Source organism: Mastomys coucha, unplaced genomic scaffold (genome assembly GCF_008632895.1).
Source record: "Mastomys coucha isolate ucsf_1 unplaced genomic scaffold, UCSF_Mcou_1 pScaffold21, whole genome shotgun sequence".
Taxonomy (NCBI): Eukaryota; Metazoa; Chordata; class Mammalia; order Rodentia; family Muridae; genus Mastomys; species Mastomys coucha.
The window spans coordinates 16029009-16044046 of record NW_022196904.1 but is presented as its reverse complement, the minus strand read 5'-3'; the positions used below and the strand labels follow the sequence as shown (position 1 = coordinate 16044046).

Genomic DNA, 15038 nt, shown 5'->3' with positions numbered 1-15038 from the left:
TTTTTTTTCTCCCAGAAATAGGATCCCAAGCAAATCACAGTGAAACTGATAAACATTTTAAAACATCTGAACTTGTTATAAGATTTTTCATTTACTGTGGGTCCCAGTGCAAGGGCAGTGATCGGGGGCTGCTGGAAAGAGTCGGGTCTCTCCTCCTGGGCATCCAATTCAGGAGCTTAGACTTGGCAGCAAGTCTTTAGCTGATCTGTCTTCCTGACTCGAACTGGCTAAATCTTACATAGATTATACAACTAACCATGCCTCACATCCCAAGAGACTACAAGAAAAGATTTTGAACATTTTCACTATAAAGAAAAGGAAGCCAGGCATAGTAATACCCCATACCTGTAATCCAAGCAATCAGGGAGCTGAGGCAGGAGGATAGCTGAGAGTTCCTGGCCAGCCTGGGCTATGTAGTAAATTACAGGCTAGCTTGAGATACAGAATGAGACTCTACCTCAAGACAAAAAACAGACACAAGAACAATAGCAACACGCGCGCGTGCGCACGCGCCCGCACACACACACAGGCCCTGAGTTGTACCACTATAGAATCTGTACCTGGGAGATCTGCAGTGCTAGAATGTAGTGCTAGAAGAGGCAAACCTGGGCCGATGAGACCTGAAAACCCAAGCCCAAGTTAGATCCCCAGAGCCCACGTGGTAGGGAGAAAACCAATACCTTAAATCGCTCCCTGACCTCCATCTTTGGCCATGGTATATGCATGCATACACAAGTAAATAAATGTGAAAAAGGATTTAAAAAGGAGAGAAGCCAGATCTCAAAATAACAGTCTATGCTCAGAGAAGAATCGATTTGTTTTATTTTTTATTTCCGAGTCAGGGGCCTTACTACTTGAGATCCTCCTGTTTCGGCCTTCCAGGTGATGGATGGGATTACAGATGTACTCCAAAATCTTGGAGTCACAGAGCACATCTCTGGAGGCAGTTGCGAGGCCAGAGGAACTCCATTATCTGCCTTGGGGATTTACAAGCTCATGGAAAATTCCAAAACAGAACTATCAAGGACAGACAGCCAGGCAGTGGCAGCCAGCACTTGCCAGGGATTTTCTAAAAAGTTTTTGTATGGCAGCTACCATAGTGGCTCATGCCTGTAACCTAGGACTTTCAAAGCTAAGACAGGAGGATTACCCTGGGTTTGAGGCCACCTGGAACTACATGGAGGATTCCAGGTCAGCCTGGGCTACACAGAGAAACTGTGTGTCAAAGAAAATAGAATAAAATAAAATAATAAACTAAAAACAGGATCCACCTTCGAAAGCCAACAGCTTCCAGAGAGTTATGGCTTCTTTTGAGATGTCTGCAAGACGTGGAAACAGTGTGTGCTCCCTAGGAGAAAGATTGGATGGGGCCAATCAAGGGCTGTTCTGTCCATGTTAAAATACTGGTCCTTCAGAGAGTTACTGCCCTGAAGGCCTTTTATTCCCTGCCTGAATCTATACATTTGGATGTATAGATCCTGGTTGGATGTTGATGCTGTACCTTAAGAAAAAAAAAAAGAAAGAAAGAAACTGAGGCAAATATGCCTAACACAGCAAGCCCAAAGAAGAAAAGTGGGTGGCAGACTTAAGTCCTGTAGGGGCTGGAGAGATGGTTCAGAGGTTAAGAGCACTGACTGCTCTCCCAGAGGTCCTGAGTTCCAATCCCAGCAACCACACGGTGGCTCACAACCATCTAGGATCTGATGACCTCTTCTGGGGTGTCTGAAGACAGCGACAGTGTATTCACATACATAAAGTAAAAATAAATCTTTTTTTCTTTTTTTAAGACAAGTCCTGTAATAGGAGCCAATGAGGCGTCTCAGTGGGTCAAGGCACTTGCTGCTTTAAGATTGATGTCATCCTTGAAACCCTTGGTCGGGAGGAAAACCAATTCCCTCTAGTTTAGTTGTCCTCTAGTCCTCCCATACCCCACAATGGGAGAAAACTCTCTATAGCCTGTGTGAGGCAGTATATCAATGGGTTAATTTTGTGCTTAGCATGCACAAAGCTCTGGGCTAGATTTCCAGCACCTCACAGACAAGATATGGGGCTGCAGATCTGTAATCTCAGGACTCAGGAGATGGGTAGTGGTAGCACTGGCTACCTCACGAATCCGAGGCCAACCTTAATTTCCAAAAAATTCCCTGGGTCCAAAGAAAGGAAAAAAAAAAGGTTTGTGAAATGACTCAGTTAATTAAAGTACCAAGGACAGAGGCTGAATCTGTAGCATCATGGCAAAAGCCAGACAGGTGTGGGAGCTGTCATTAATCACAGCACTGAAGAGGCAGAGACTGGGCAACCTCAGGGCAAGCTGGCTAGTCAGATGGCCAATCCAGCAAAAGACCCCACCTCCGCACACGGGTTGTGCACCTGTACACATGCAAACCCTCATTCGTATACACAAGCGTACACACATACTCAGATGCACGCATGCGCATACTCACATGTGCGCGCCAAAGAAAAAAGGGGAAAGAAAGCCACGTATGATAGCTCATACCTTTAATCCCAGCACACAGAAACCCGAGGCAGGTGGATCACTGTGACTTCAAGGTCAGTTTTGGCTATAGTATGGACCCTGTCTCAAAACCAAAATCCAGAACAGCTGACATTGTCTTTTAAAGGGAAAGAAGAGTCTTGCTATGTAGTCCAGGATAGCCTGAAATGTTCATCCTCCTGCCTCCACCACCCTGTGCTGGATTACAATATGCCATCATGCCCAGTGCATGTTGTTAGAACTGTCTACGCACTAGGCATCCAAGCTAAATGCTTTTTGCAAGCACTACTGAACTAACCATCATCCACGAATCTATACCATAATAAATCACATTTTACTCCTGAGAAAAACCAGGCAAGGAGCAATCACAATCTTGTCACTGCTCAAGGCCAAAAGGTAGGAAGAAAGAACAGAAGATTCAACTCCAATGTGACTCCACAGCCAAGGCCTCCAGCCACATACTCTCTCACTCTTTTGAAGCCTTAGAATGATAAGATAAAGAATAATAGATCCTGGCTCGGAGCCTTCTGACTGTCTTGTGTGAGTGTAAGGCCTAAATGGTACTGACCCCATTTCCCATGCAACGTCCACATTCTATGAGCCCTCACTCCCTTGTGGCGCCACCAAAGCGGAGGGAAGGGGCCAAGTACAGTCTCTCTAGCCTGCGTGAAATCCACGCCTCCTGGGTGGGAAGGCATTTTGGAGAGACCTGGCTGGGCTCTAGGAGCGCAGCCTCGTCAGCACCAAGGACAGCAGCCGCGCGTACCAAGTCAAGCTGTAATTTTTTTTTTTGGTGGGAGCAGTTGCAAGAAACGCGTTCTCCAGGGCTCTCCACTCATCGTGTCCCCAAGAGTTTGGGAGAATTCAGCTTTATGGTCTCCTTAATACCAGGGCTGAAGAATCTCAGCTTCTTAGTACAAGCCTTTGCTTTCTAGCGTGGCTTTAAGGAGCTCTCAGGCGCCCTGCTAGCCGGCGCAGGACTTTTCTCCTTTGTGTCCAGAGCTCACGTATTTGGGAGTGAATAGGGAACCGGAAGAGCTTGTAACCACCCTTGCGTTCCTTTCTCCCCGCAACCCCCAGTGGATCAGGACCTCAAAAACAAAACAAAACAAAAAACCAAACCAAACCAAACAAAAAAACCCAAGACCGCCAAATCCAGGGACTTTCCCTAAGAGCCCACCTGTCCCAGGCGCAACATTGTCATGGCAACCGGAGAGGCTCGGGAAGCCATTGGTCCGCTCTCTGCCACGCCCCCTTATACCACTGCTTCCTGGTAACTAAGGCAACCGAGAGGCAGCCTTCGCTTCTCCATCCTTTCTAGACAGGGTTGGGTAGGATAGGGACCGGCCTCTCTTTCTCTAAGCAAAACACTTATCTCTATCCCCATAATGGGTATTAGGGAGGAGGGAGATAAAAAGTCTGCTTCTAAAATTCTGGAGGGGTTGGGCTGTCACTGAAGTCACTTCCGGCGAGCACAGGAAGTAGGAGGCAGGTTGCTTTGAGAGACAAGGGTGAAAAGGAAAGGAGGTAGGGCATCTCCCGAAAGATGGATGGATGGGAGGGTGCCAGCCTTGCTCTCCAGTTCCTCTGGATCCAGCCCCACTACCGGCAGCGTGGAGTCCTTTCTAGACTATTAAAGCTGATTTTCGAATATTCAACCATTTGCAGGCATTTGCCGAAAGAATCACATCTCTAACAGAACCCACTGTACAGGCACCTCACCAGCTTTACAGAAACCCCACTGTCAGTTCCCAGCTGACCTGCTTGGCTCTGTCGGGGTTCATCGTGGTTTGGGGTTGAAGGATGTTGACCACCTCAGGCTTGGTCATCGCTTGAGGGATTTCTCGGACCTTTTCTGCAATGAAGCTGTGGACAGCATTCAAGGCCTCTGCCGTGCCCTGTACTAGGCATACCCGTTCTGTAGTTCCTGTTAAGGGACAGAGGGCACACATCAGACAGCAATGGAGACATTCCTGACAGACTGGCTCCATTTCATGGAATGGAAAGGCCAAGGTCTGGGCCAGCTGATGTGGGCGACTGGTCCATGCTGGGTAGCTAGCTCAGAGAATGAATGGAATCCCTGTTTTATAATCTGTACTTTATCTCCCTCCCCTAGAACAACCCGGGGGAATGGAAGAATGATGCTTAAGTGCCCACAGCAGCCCCGGGCACGGGAGGTAGGGCTCAGCTGCCTCTTCCCAGTTCTTATGGGCTCCCCCTGGTTGCTCTGGTAACCATTCACTCGCTGCTCACCCCCCCTTCCAGAAGCAGAGAGCTTAGGCCCGAAACGGTTGCCACAGTAACTGGAACCCCCTTATCGGTCTGGCTGGCCGGGTCCTCAGCCCACCCCCAGGGGGATGAGGGATGAGGCTCGGTTGCTATGGCAACCACTGAAAGCCTACAGCGCCTGGCCTCTGGGCTTTTGGAGAGGATGGGGAAAGGTGGGGGGATGGGGGAGGCAGAAGAGAGGCCAGAGTGCAAGCCTAGACCCACCAGATGGAGGGCTGGGTGTGGGGGAGGGTAGGGGTGTGGCTAGGGGAAAAGCAGAGCAGGCTAGGTCAAAGGCAACTCTTAAAAAATAGGGACCAAGAGACTAGAAATAGAAGGTGGGGTTGCCAGCTGCCCTTTCTGGAGATCTTCCAGGTACTGGCGGCAGGTCTGACCTGGCATTCTCTGTATGTGTGAATTGGGGAAGGGGATAAGTGTAGCTGTGTGGTGCTGAAATATATGCACTGGAGGGAAACGATTATGGGTGATATCGCCAACTGTGTGTGTACCCGGGAGGCTGCCTGCGGGGAGCTGTGAGAGTATCTCTGTGTACTTGGGCAGGGCTGGAGAGATGATCATTCTGGGTCTGTGTCTAAGAGAAAGCCCAGAAGAGATTGCAATAGAAACACACTGTGTCCTGGTTTATGGTTTAGCCCCTACTTACATTCCCAGCGAGGGTAGGTCTAGGGGCGTGGCTCAGTGGTAGAGCCCTTGCCTAGAATTCTGCAATGAGGTGCTGGGGGACTTGGCTCATCGCTAGAAACCCTGTCTAGAATACCCAGTGATGGGCTGGGGCGTGGCTCAGTGGTAGAGCCCCTGCCTAGCATCCTCCAGTGAGGGGCTGGGGGTGTGGCTTAGAAATAGACTCCTAACACCAGCACTTGCCCAGAATCTCCAATAGTGGTTATGGATATAACTCAGTCAGGTACTTGCCTAGTTTGTATAAGTTCCTGGATTCAATCCCCAGCAACACACACACCAAAGCGGATAATATAACACAGTGGCTAAAGTGGGAAGCCATTATTAGCAACAGAGGCTGTGCAGCGACTGAACCCTGTCCACTGGCCGTGTGGGTTTGCATCTGTGGGAGCAAGACAAAAGGGCAGCACACCCCTCTAGGTGTTCCCAGGTTGCCTGGGTGATCGGCATGTGGTGTGAAAATGTGAGCGTGTATAAATACACACATACACATATACACACAGGACTCAGTCGCCAGCCTTTTACTGGCTCAATGAGGACACAGACAGACATAAATGTCTGCATGTGGCTGTTCAGATGGCATGTGCACATGGCATGTGCACATTTCCAAGCGTATACACTTTAGAGACAAAGAACCCTCAACTGCATCTGACCTGTGTCAGATGAATATGGGAGCCTTGGTGTGCCTGGGCCTCCTGAATGTGATGTGTGAGTGTCTCTGTCCCCAGGAGGGACTCAGCTTGTACGGTCAGCTCCCTGGGTCTGAAAAAGGTTTTTGAATGTGTGCCAAGTCCTGTGCCTGTGTGTCTGGGACACTTGGTGCTGAGTGTCTCTGTCTGTGGAGCACTTCAGAGCGATGTGCCGGGTGTCCATGACCTGTTCCTTGTTATCTCTTAGCCTGGCCCTTCAGCGCTGTCATGGGTCTGGGGTGTCCCTGTCTGTTGGCCAACCGTGATGCTGACAGCCCCTGCCCTTGCCCTTGGCAACGTGGTCCTCACTTTTATGCCCTACTCCACCCAAGAACAATAGCTTGGTCTGGGCCAAGGGTGAGTCAGCTGTAGGCTGCCTCTGTCTGGGTGTAAATAGGAAAGGGTGTGGATCGGGCTGGGAATGAGGGTGGGTATGGGGGTGGGGGGGAAGGGAAACCCTGGGGATAGCATGGGAGAAGTGGCCAGGGTCACCATTTCTGTAGGGCTTCCTTCTAACTCAGGAAGTCTGTGTGTACCCACCCCATGTAGTTCCTTCCCTGGGGGTCCACGGGAGCTTGATAAGGGGACCCTGTTAAATCCTGAAGAAGTGTCCCGTATTAACAGCCGGGGGTTATATAATGCTCAATGCCAGGCACTGTTCTGAGGACTTGGTTTCAGTTTGTCCACTGTTCACTGACACAGGAGGTAGGCCATGGCTCAGCTGCCTTGATGTCCAGCTAAGGACACGGAGAACTCTGGCCTTGTCCCAGATCACCAGTAGTATAGATTCATCAGAGACTGTGTGTGTGTGTGTGTGTGTGTGTGGTTCAGGGGACAACCTCACTTGTTGGTCCCCCTTCACTTCATTTGAGGTAGGGTGCCGCCTTCTCCGCTATATAGTAGGACAGACTAACTGACTCTCCCACAAACATTTGGAGATTCTCCTCTATCTGTCTTCCATGTAGTCACAGAAGAGTTAGGATTACATACCCCACTGTGCCCGGCTTACCATGGGTTCTAGGATTCAAACTCTGGTACCCTTATTTGCAAGTTTCTGCCATTTTTGTGTTTTGTTTTTGCTTTGAAGCAATGTCTTACTAGGTAGCCTAGATTGGTCTTGAACCTGCTATCTCCCTGCCCCAGCTTGTCAAATATTGAGATGACACATAGATACCACCATCCCTAGTGTAGGTTCTGTGCTCTCAATCTCAATCCATTCGGTGTTAAACTTGAGATTGAGATATTAGCCCTGTGTGTGTGGGTGTTTGAGTGTGTGTGTGTACGTGTACACATGTGAATGAACAACATGGGGGACATGCACAGCAAAACCTTTGCTTTTATGTTTTATTTGTTTTATTTTTTTTTTTTTTAAAAAACTTTGTTTGGCTTAGATTTGTTTTTGCGTGTCTGTGTGCATGTGTGTCTACCAGAAGAGAATGCCATATGCCCTGGAACTGGAGTTACAGGTGGGTGTCTGGGAGTTCTCTGATGTGGGTGCTGGGAATAGAATTCAAGTCTTTGGCAAGAGCAGCAAGTGGTTTTAACAGCTCAGCCTTGCAGCTTTGCTTTTTAAGATTTCTTTATTTTCATGTTAAGTGTGCGAGTGTTTGCCTGTAATATGTATGTTCCTGTGGTGCTCGTGGAGGCCAGAAGAGGCTGTTGGATCCCATGGGACTGGAGTTTAGAGATGGTTGTGAGCCACCATGTGGGGTGCTGGGAACTGAACCTGGTTTAGCCAGTGCTCTTGGTCACTCAGCCACCTCTCCAGCTTTGAGGTTTTGCTTTGAAAGTTAAGAAAGAATATGAATAGAGTCATTAAGTAGATGCTTAAGATTTCGCACTTTGGTGCAGCTATGTTATAAATCAATAACAATGATAAAAATTGCCATATGCAATTTTTTGCGCTTTGCCTTGTGGGAATTAGGCCCAGAGCTTTTTACACGTGCCCCAGCTCTGGTGTTGTTTTAGCTTTATGAAGGGAAGTGGTCAGGAGTCTTTGAGGCTTTGAGTACTTACTGCCTTTCAATTCTTCACTTAATCATGAATGATCTGGAAGGATTGAGCCTGAACTTTTGGGCTTCATTACCAAGATAAGGCACTTTTTTTTTTTTTTGCACGTTCTGACTCTTTCTCTTTGGGGTTAGAGGACTTAGCTTCGTGAAACAGGCAAGCTTATGAAGTGCATCTATACAGCCCAACACTGGTTCTTTGGTTTCTGTTATTGAGGACTGAGCCCTTGCACTTTACCACTGAGCCATACACTGGGAGATTCTAGGCAGGAGCTCTACCACTGACCCAAACCTCTAGTTTCTCACTGGGGGATTCTAGGCTAGGCAAATCAATACTCTGGCTCTAAGCCATGCCTCCCTCTCCTTTAATACAGGGTCTTGCTAAGTTACCAGGGCAGGTCTTCAACCTGCAATCCTCCAAGTCAAGCCTTCTGAGTCATTGGGGGCACCAGCCCACACCATGATGCCTGGTCAAGGCCTGACACTGTCACTTTATTTCTCTGCTGTCCTTTCTCTTCTGTTTTCAACATGTCAGCCTTACCTCCCAGCTTTTGTTGTGTGGCTCTTTAGAGTCCCTCTGTGAAGTCACCGCTGTAGGCTTCCCCTCTGGGCAGCTCTGTCCTTCCTAGTCTGGGTCAAATACTTTGTCTTAGCTCCCATCTTTCCCTGACCTTCCTGTTCTAGCCCTGGGCATTCTGGGTCATCATCAGTGACTCTGGGTCTCTCTCTCTAGCTTGAGATCAATGAGAACAAACTGGACTTCTCTTATTGCTATGTCCACATTTGTCTGTCCAACTGGGGACACAGAAAATGAATGTGGTGACTGAATGAAAGGTTACCAATTAGGGGCCCAAGGAAATACACCCTCACAGACATGCAGCCATAACAGTTGTGCGATCTGGGGTCCTAGGGATGGAAGTAGGGTGGTGTTAGGAGAAGCCACACCCTGTGTCCCTGACAGAGGAGCCAGGCTCTCTAAGTCCTGCATGGTCCATGTCAGGAGCTGGTTGTCTGGCTGTGAGATGCACAGAGAAGTGGCTCACATGGGTTTGCTCGTGGAAACGGTATGTGATAGTGTAAGAGCATTAAGGACTGTGGGTGTCCCAGTAGCCTGGCCCTGGGTGAGGCACTGAGCTGGGAGGAGGGAATGCCACCATCTCATAGCACAGAATGTGATTCAGAGGCAGGGAGCTAAGTGTCCTCAGACAGATGTCCTGGGCAGAGAGGTCTCACCCACATGGTGTGGGCTAGAATGGGAAAGAGGAAACTGGGGCAGGATGGCTGAGAAAAGGAGGTGGGGGCACCCGGGTTACTAGATTTTTCTCTAAACTCTTGGTCAAAGCAGCTTAGTGAGATGAGAGGTGGGGAGGGGAGGGAGGAGGACAGAGAAAAGGGAAGGGAGGAGGGCAGGGAGGGCAGGGGAGAGGGAAGAGGGAGGAGACAGGGTGTGGAGAGGGAAAAGGGAAGAGAAGAGAGGGAAAGGGAGGGAGGGAAAAGTAGAAGAGGGGGAGAAAGAGAGAGAAGGAATAGGATGAAAGGGAGGGATGAGGGAGGGAGGGGGAGGAAAGAGAAGGGAAGGGAAGATGGGGAAGAAAATGGGAGGATGGACAAGGAGGCAAGGAGAGGATAGAGACAAAGGGAGGAGAGAGGACTACAAGAGTGAGGAGGGGAGGGAGGAAGGGAAGAGAAAGGAAGGGGGGACTGAGGAGAGAGAGGGAAGAAGGGAATGAGAGGACCAAAAGAGAGGAGGGGGCAGGGAAAGAAAGAGAAGAAGAGAGAGGGAGAGAGAGAGAGAGAGAGAGAGAGAGAGAGAGAGAGAGAGAGAGAGATCCAAACCCTGTGCTACATCTCTAGTATCTGACCTAAAATTTTTTTTAAAAATCCAAGAGGATTAAGGATGCTCTAGAAGCAGTGTGGACTGTGTGCAGGACGCAATTCTGAATTAAGGATGCTCTAGCACCAGTGGTGGACCGTGTGCTGGACACAGTTATGGTGCCTTGCTGGGATTCCTAGAGGCCAAAGCTCAGGCTTTGTTCTCGGGAATGAGAGACTTGAAAGGCTCTTAGAGAGAGCAGAGAGTTGTTTAAACACGTGTGGTTGGGGGCTGAGGATGTAGCTCAGTGGTAGAGTGAGTGCCTAGCATACAAGAAGCTCTGCATAAATTACACACAGTAGCAGCCAAAGCCTGTAAGGCTGACATGTTGGATGTGGAAGCAGGAGAAGCAGGAGGAGTTCAAGGTCATCCTTGGCTATATGGTACATATGAGGTTAGCCTGTGCTTCATAAGACTTTGTCGCCAAAAAAAAAAAAAAAAAAAAAAAAAAAAAAAAAAAAAAAAAAAAAAAAAAAAAAAAAAAAAAGAAAAAGAAAAAGAAAAAGGAACAAGATGGAGTCTAGGAGGAGGCAGAGAATGGGTTGGGCTGAGTTGAGTAAGAACAGCCGTGGGAAGCTGAGACTTTTTCAAGAGAGATACCTAAAGGGAGGCAGAGACAAGTGAACAGAGGCAGAAGCCAAAGAGGGGAGCAGACACCTGGCTTGGCCCCCTCCCTGACCCCAGGGTCGCTGTTAAATTGGGTCAAATGAAGTTCTGAGGCAGGGGTGGTAGTGGGAAGCAGAGGGAGTTGGGAGGACAGAAAGGGATGGCAGACAGAAGGACAGACAGATGGACTGAATGAGAGCCTCAGAGGACAGGAGATGCAGATAAGCAGACAAATCCCTAGAGACAAGAGCTGAGAGGCAGAAGGGCACAAAGATGGGCTGGGCAGAAACAGCTGTGTGAGAAGCATCAGGCAGGGTGCGGTGAGCCCAGCACTGAGAGGCAGGGGAAGAACTGGAAGCTACAGGCCAGAGTGGGCTACAGGGTGAGATTATCTCTCTTTCAAAATGCCCCAAGAAAACAAAGCAGGTATGGGGCACGCATCTGTAATCCCAGCATTTGGGAGGCGGAGGCAGGATGATGAGTTCAAGATCACCCTCAGCTACCTCAAAGGGGAAAAAAAAGTGCAAGAAAGAAAAATATTTTAAGATGCCTCTTTTCCAAAATAACTCAGAGGAGAGTATATTGGATGCAAGTTAGATTAATAAATCCAAGTGGACAAAGGAGTGTGAGTAATTCAGAGGGCTGCCCTCACCCAGCCACAACACCTGCCATCCTCCCCACCCTGGCTCCTTCAACTGACTGTCCGGAGGCGGCAGGTGTGTGGGAAGGGACACAACTGCCTGGCATAATGCAAATGATTCCATGAATATGCAGCAGCTCATTGTCTGGCCCTGCCCCCACCCCCATCTGCTCAGGCCAGGCCCCTTGGGTAGCAGGGTCTCTCAGGCTCCAGGGGAGAGAAAGTAGCCCTCCTCCATCACTCTGTCCCTAACGCAATCCTTCCTCACACCCAGGGCTCAGGAACGAGGGACGGAAAAAGAGAGAAGTCCGGCTCAGGCACCTGGCCAGTCTGCGGCTTACCTGGGTAGAAGTCTTTGGACTTAGACAGCTTGATGGTGGCTCCCGTCTCCTTCTGGAGCTGCACGATGGTCTGGCCACCTTTGCCGATGATGGAGCCGGCTGCGTAGCTGGGGATGAGCACCTTCAGGAAGTACTCGCCTTCCTCTGCAGGGCATATAGGGTGGGAGGAAGTGAGCGAGGGAGGGGTCCCGCTTTAGGAAGGCATGTAACTGTAGTAACGATGGCAACAGCAGTTAGAAAGATAGCATAAGACCATCTTCATTCATTCACTTCTTTTTCTTTTCCCTTTTGCAACAAAGTCACCTGCAGGTCTGGAACACACTCTATAGACCAAGCTGGTCTCAAGAACACAGACAGCCATCTGCCCTGGTATCCCTGGTGTTTGGGACTAGAGCTGTACAACACCATGCCTGACCTACATTTATTCTTTCTATCTACCCATCTATCTATCTATCTACCTACCTACCTACCTACCTACCTATCTACCAGAGGCAGGCTCTCACATAGCCCAGGCTAGCTTCAAATTATATAGCTGAGGATGGCATTGAATTCCAGATCTAACTGTCTCCATCACCCTACCATGCTTCTTTTGATGTTGTTTTTAATGTGGTGTTGGGGATGGAACCCAGGATTTCATGCCTGCTAGGCAAGCACTCTGTCAGCTAAGCCAAATCCCCAGGATTGGTTGGTTCATTCATTCATTCATTCATTCATTCAACAATCAATCACTGAGCACCTGTCTGGCCTGTGTACACCCTTGGCATTAGTGTGGGGGAAACAGCCATGAAAGAAACAGCAAAAGCGTCTCTTCATTTTGTGCGCAATTAAGGCCATGAGAATTTGAGGAATCTAAGTTAGAGCTCAGACAATGGCATTCTTCTAGAAGGAGCCATGCTATAGTTCATGCAAGATGGGAGGAAGCAGAATAGTATGAGAGCAAAAAGAAGCAGGAAAAGGAATGGGGAGGGGCAGGGGCGTGCAAGGCCAGATGAGAAGGCCGGGGAAAGGCCAACACCTTTGTTTACTGTTTTAGGGTACTGGCTATTGAACCAAGGCTTTCTTACAAATACTTTATCAGTAAACTACACCCCAGCCCCTCACTGGGAGATTCTAGGCAGGGGCTCTACCACTTACTGACTTACACCCAGGTCCTTTTCTAAATTTAAGGACAGGATCTCATCAAGTTGCCCAAGGCTGGCTTTCAACTCACTCTGTACCCTAAGCAAGCATTAAACTTGGGAAATCTCTTGCCTCATCCTTCAGAGCATGTGAGGTGGCAGGCCTCTCTCTGGACATCAGGTCCAGCTCTGAGTAGGTATATTTATTCACCATTCATCTGCAGCACCTGATAAACACTCGATTCCACCAGAAGTTCTTTACAGACATCGGTTATTTTAATTTTCACACTGTTCTTGCAAAGAAACCCATTCTACAGATGAAGAAATAAGGTTAAGGAATCATCTCAGAGTCACTGAGCTGGTAGAGTACAGAGCGGAAATGTGGCCTCAGCCTTGCTCTGGAGGTCATATCCTGGGCTACTGTCATTGAGGTATGGAGGAGGAGTCGAGCCACATGGCAGGAGTGAAGGTCCCTGAGTAGGATGGTATGTGAGCTGTTGAAAAAGTCAAGGAGACTGAGTGTGTGTTAGTGAAGGGGAGGGAAGAGGGAGAGAAGGTGGTGGTGATGGCGGACTGGTGAGGCTTGTGGGCCACAGTGATGCTCTTGACTCTTACTCCAAGTGGGATCAGGGGATCAATGGGGTGTGAGCTAATTTAATATTTGGAAATGTTTCTCTGGAGCCAGCAAGATGGCTCAGTGGCGAAAAGAGTCTGTGGCCCAGCCTGACGTGACTTCAGTTCAATACCCAGGACACACATTGTGGAAGGAGAGAACTGACTCCTGTCAGCTGTCCTCTGACCTGTAAAAGTATGCCATGGCACATGTGTGTGCACATGAATACACATACAGAAAACAAAAATAAGCTAAAGCACTACATTTGTTTTGAGACAGGGTCTCTCTATTATGTAGCTCTGGCTGTCCTAGAACTCACTATATAGACCAGGCTCATAGACATCTGCATCTGTTTCCTAAGGGCTGGGATTAAAGTGTGTACCACCATGCCTGCCTTTGTAAGATTATTTTTAAGTGGCTTGTTTTGTTTTTGTTTTTGCTTTTGTTTTTGTTTTTGTTTTAAAGAATATGCTTCTCGGCTGGGGATACAACCGAGTGTTTGCCCAGAATTCATGAAGCCCTGTGTTCTATCCTCGATGCCATATAAATCAAGTATGATGGTGCACATCTGTAATTCCAGCACTTGGGAGACAGAGGCGGGAGTTCAGGGTTATGTTCAGCTACACATATGAGGCTAACCTGCTCTATGTGAGACCCAATCTCAAAAACAAGACAAAACAAGACTATCCCCCCTGATGCCTGTGACAGGAGCAGATTGTAGGGCAAAGGTGAAGGAGGTGGGCGTTACAAGCAGGAGCCTCTGCACAAGGTGGGGGCGGGGGGACAGTGGACTTAGGGAGCCATAACAGGCAAAACCAGCGAGGGCTGGATTGGAGATTTTCTCTGTGTGCTCGGTTGGGGGATGATGCATCCATGTATGCAGGCATGTTTGTACTTGTGTGCAGGCCAGAGGACAAGATGGGATGCCGTTGGCTTTCAAGACAGGATCTCTTATTGGTTTGGAACTCACTGACTGGGCTGGGCTTTACTCCAACAAGATGTGTGAACTCAGGTCATCAGGCTTGACAGCAAGCATCTTTACCAATGGCTGACTCCTGGGCATTCTTTCTTATAGACCAATGTCCTCGGTAATGCAGTCATGCGTAAACCACCTAGCTAATGCATCCTTAAGGCAGATCTCTAACTTCACTTCTAAACAAACTGTTGGCCCCAGGTGTTCCCAGGATGGAAGTTCTGCAAGCTTCTTGGTGGAAGGCCTTTTGTGATGTGGACCTACTACTCAGAGTCACTTCCTAATTGCCCATGGGCACGAGATTCACTGTCCGTCCCTTTTATTTCTTCAGATACTCTCAGTCCCCTCCAATGTCAGGACCCCTGCGGATGCTCTCTGCCTGGCATTTCTTCTCTATCCAGTCATTTCGGTAGCTCCACCTATCCTCAAACCCTCTGGAATGCCAAAGACTGAAAAAAAACCCCTCCTCCACACTCTTCATCTATCCTCCAATTTGTCACATAGGGCCAATATGGACCCCAGCAGCATAGAGCGCACCTGTGTCCCTTACACCATGTGACAGCGCACATTAGGCTTGGGACAAGTGGGAAAAGAAAGGGTGTTGGGCCATCCTGCGTAAGGGCTTTTCTTTTTTTCTTCTGTTTTGTTTTTTTTGTTGTTGTTGTTTTTTGTTTTTTGTTTTTCGAGACAGGGTTTCTCTGTGTAGCCTTGGCTG

At 48.7% G+C, this 15038-nt stretch overlaps 1 protein-coding gene across 1 annotated transcript in view; it reads right to left on the bottom strand.

Moving 5' to 3' along the window:
• Nova2 (NOVA alternative splicing regulator 2) overlaps positions 1–15038 on the bottom strand; it is a 30703-nt gene that overhangs the window by 3872 nt on the left and 11793 nt on the right. The window contains exons 2-3 of the mRNA XM_031385505.1: positions 11620–11763; positions 4255–4421 (exon numbers count right to left, since the gene is read on the bottom strand). Of these exons, the coding sequence (XP_031241365.1) occupies positions 4255–4421; positions 11620–11763 (311 nt within the window). The remainder of the gene's footprint in view (positions 1–4254; positions 4422–11619; positions 11764–15038) is intronic.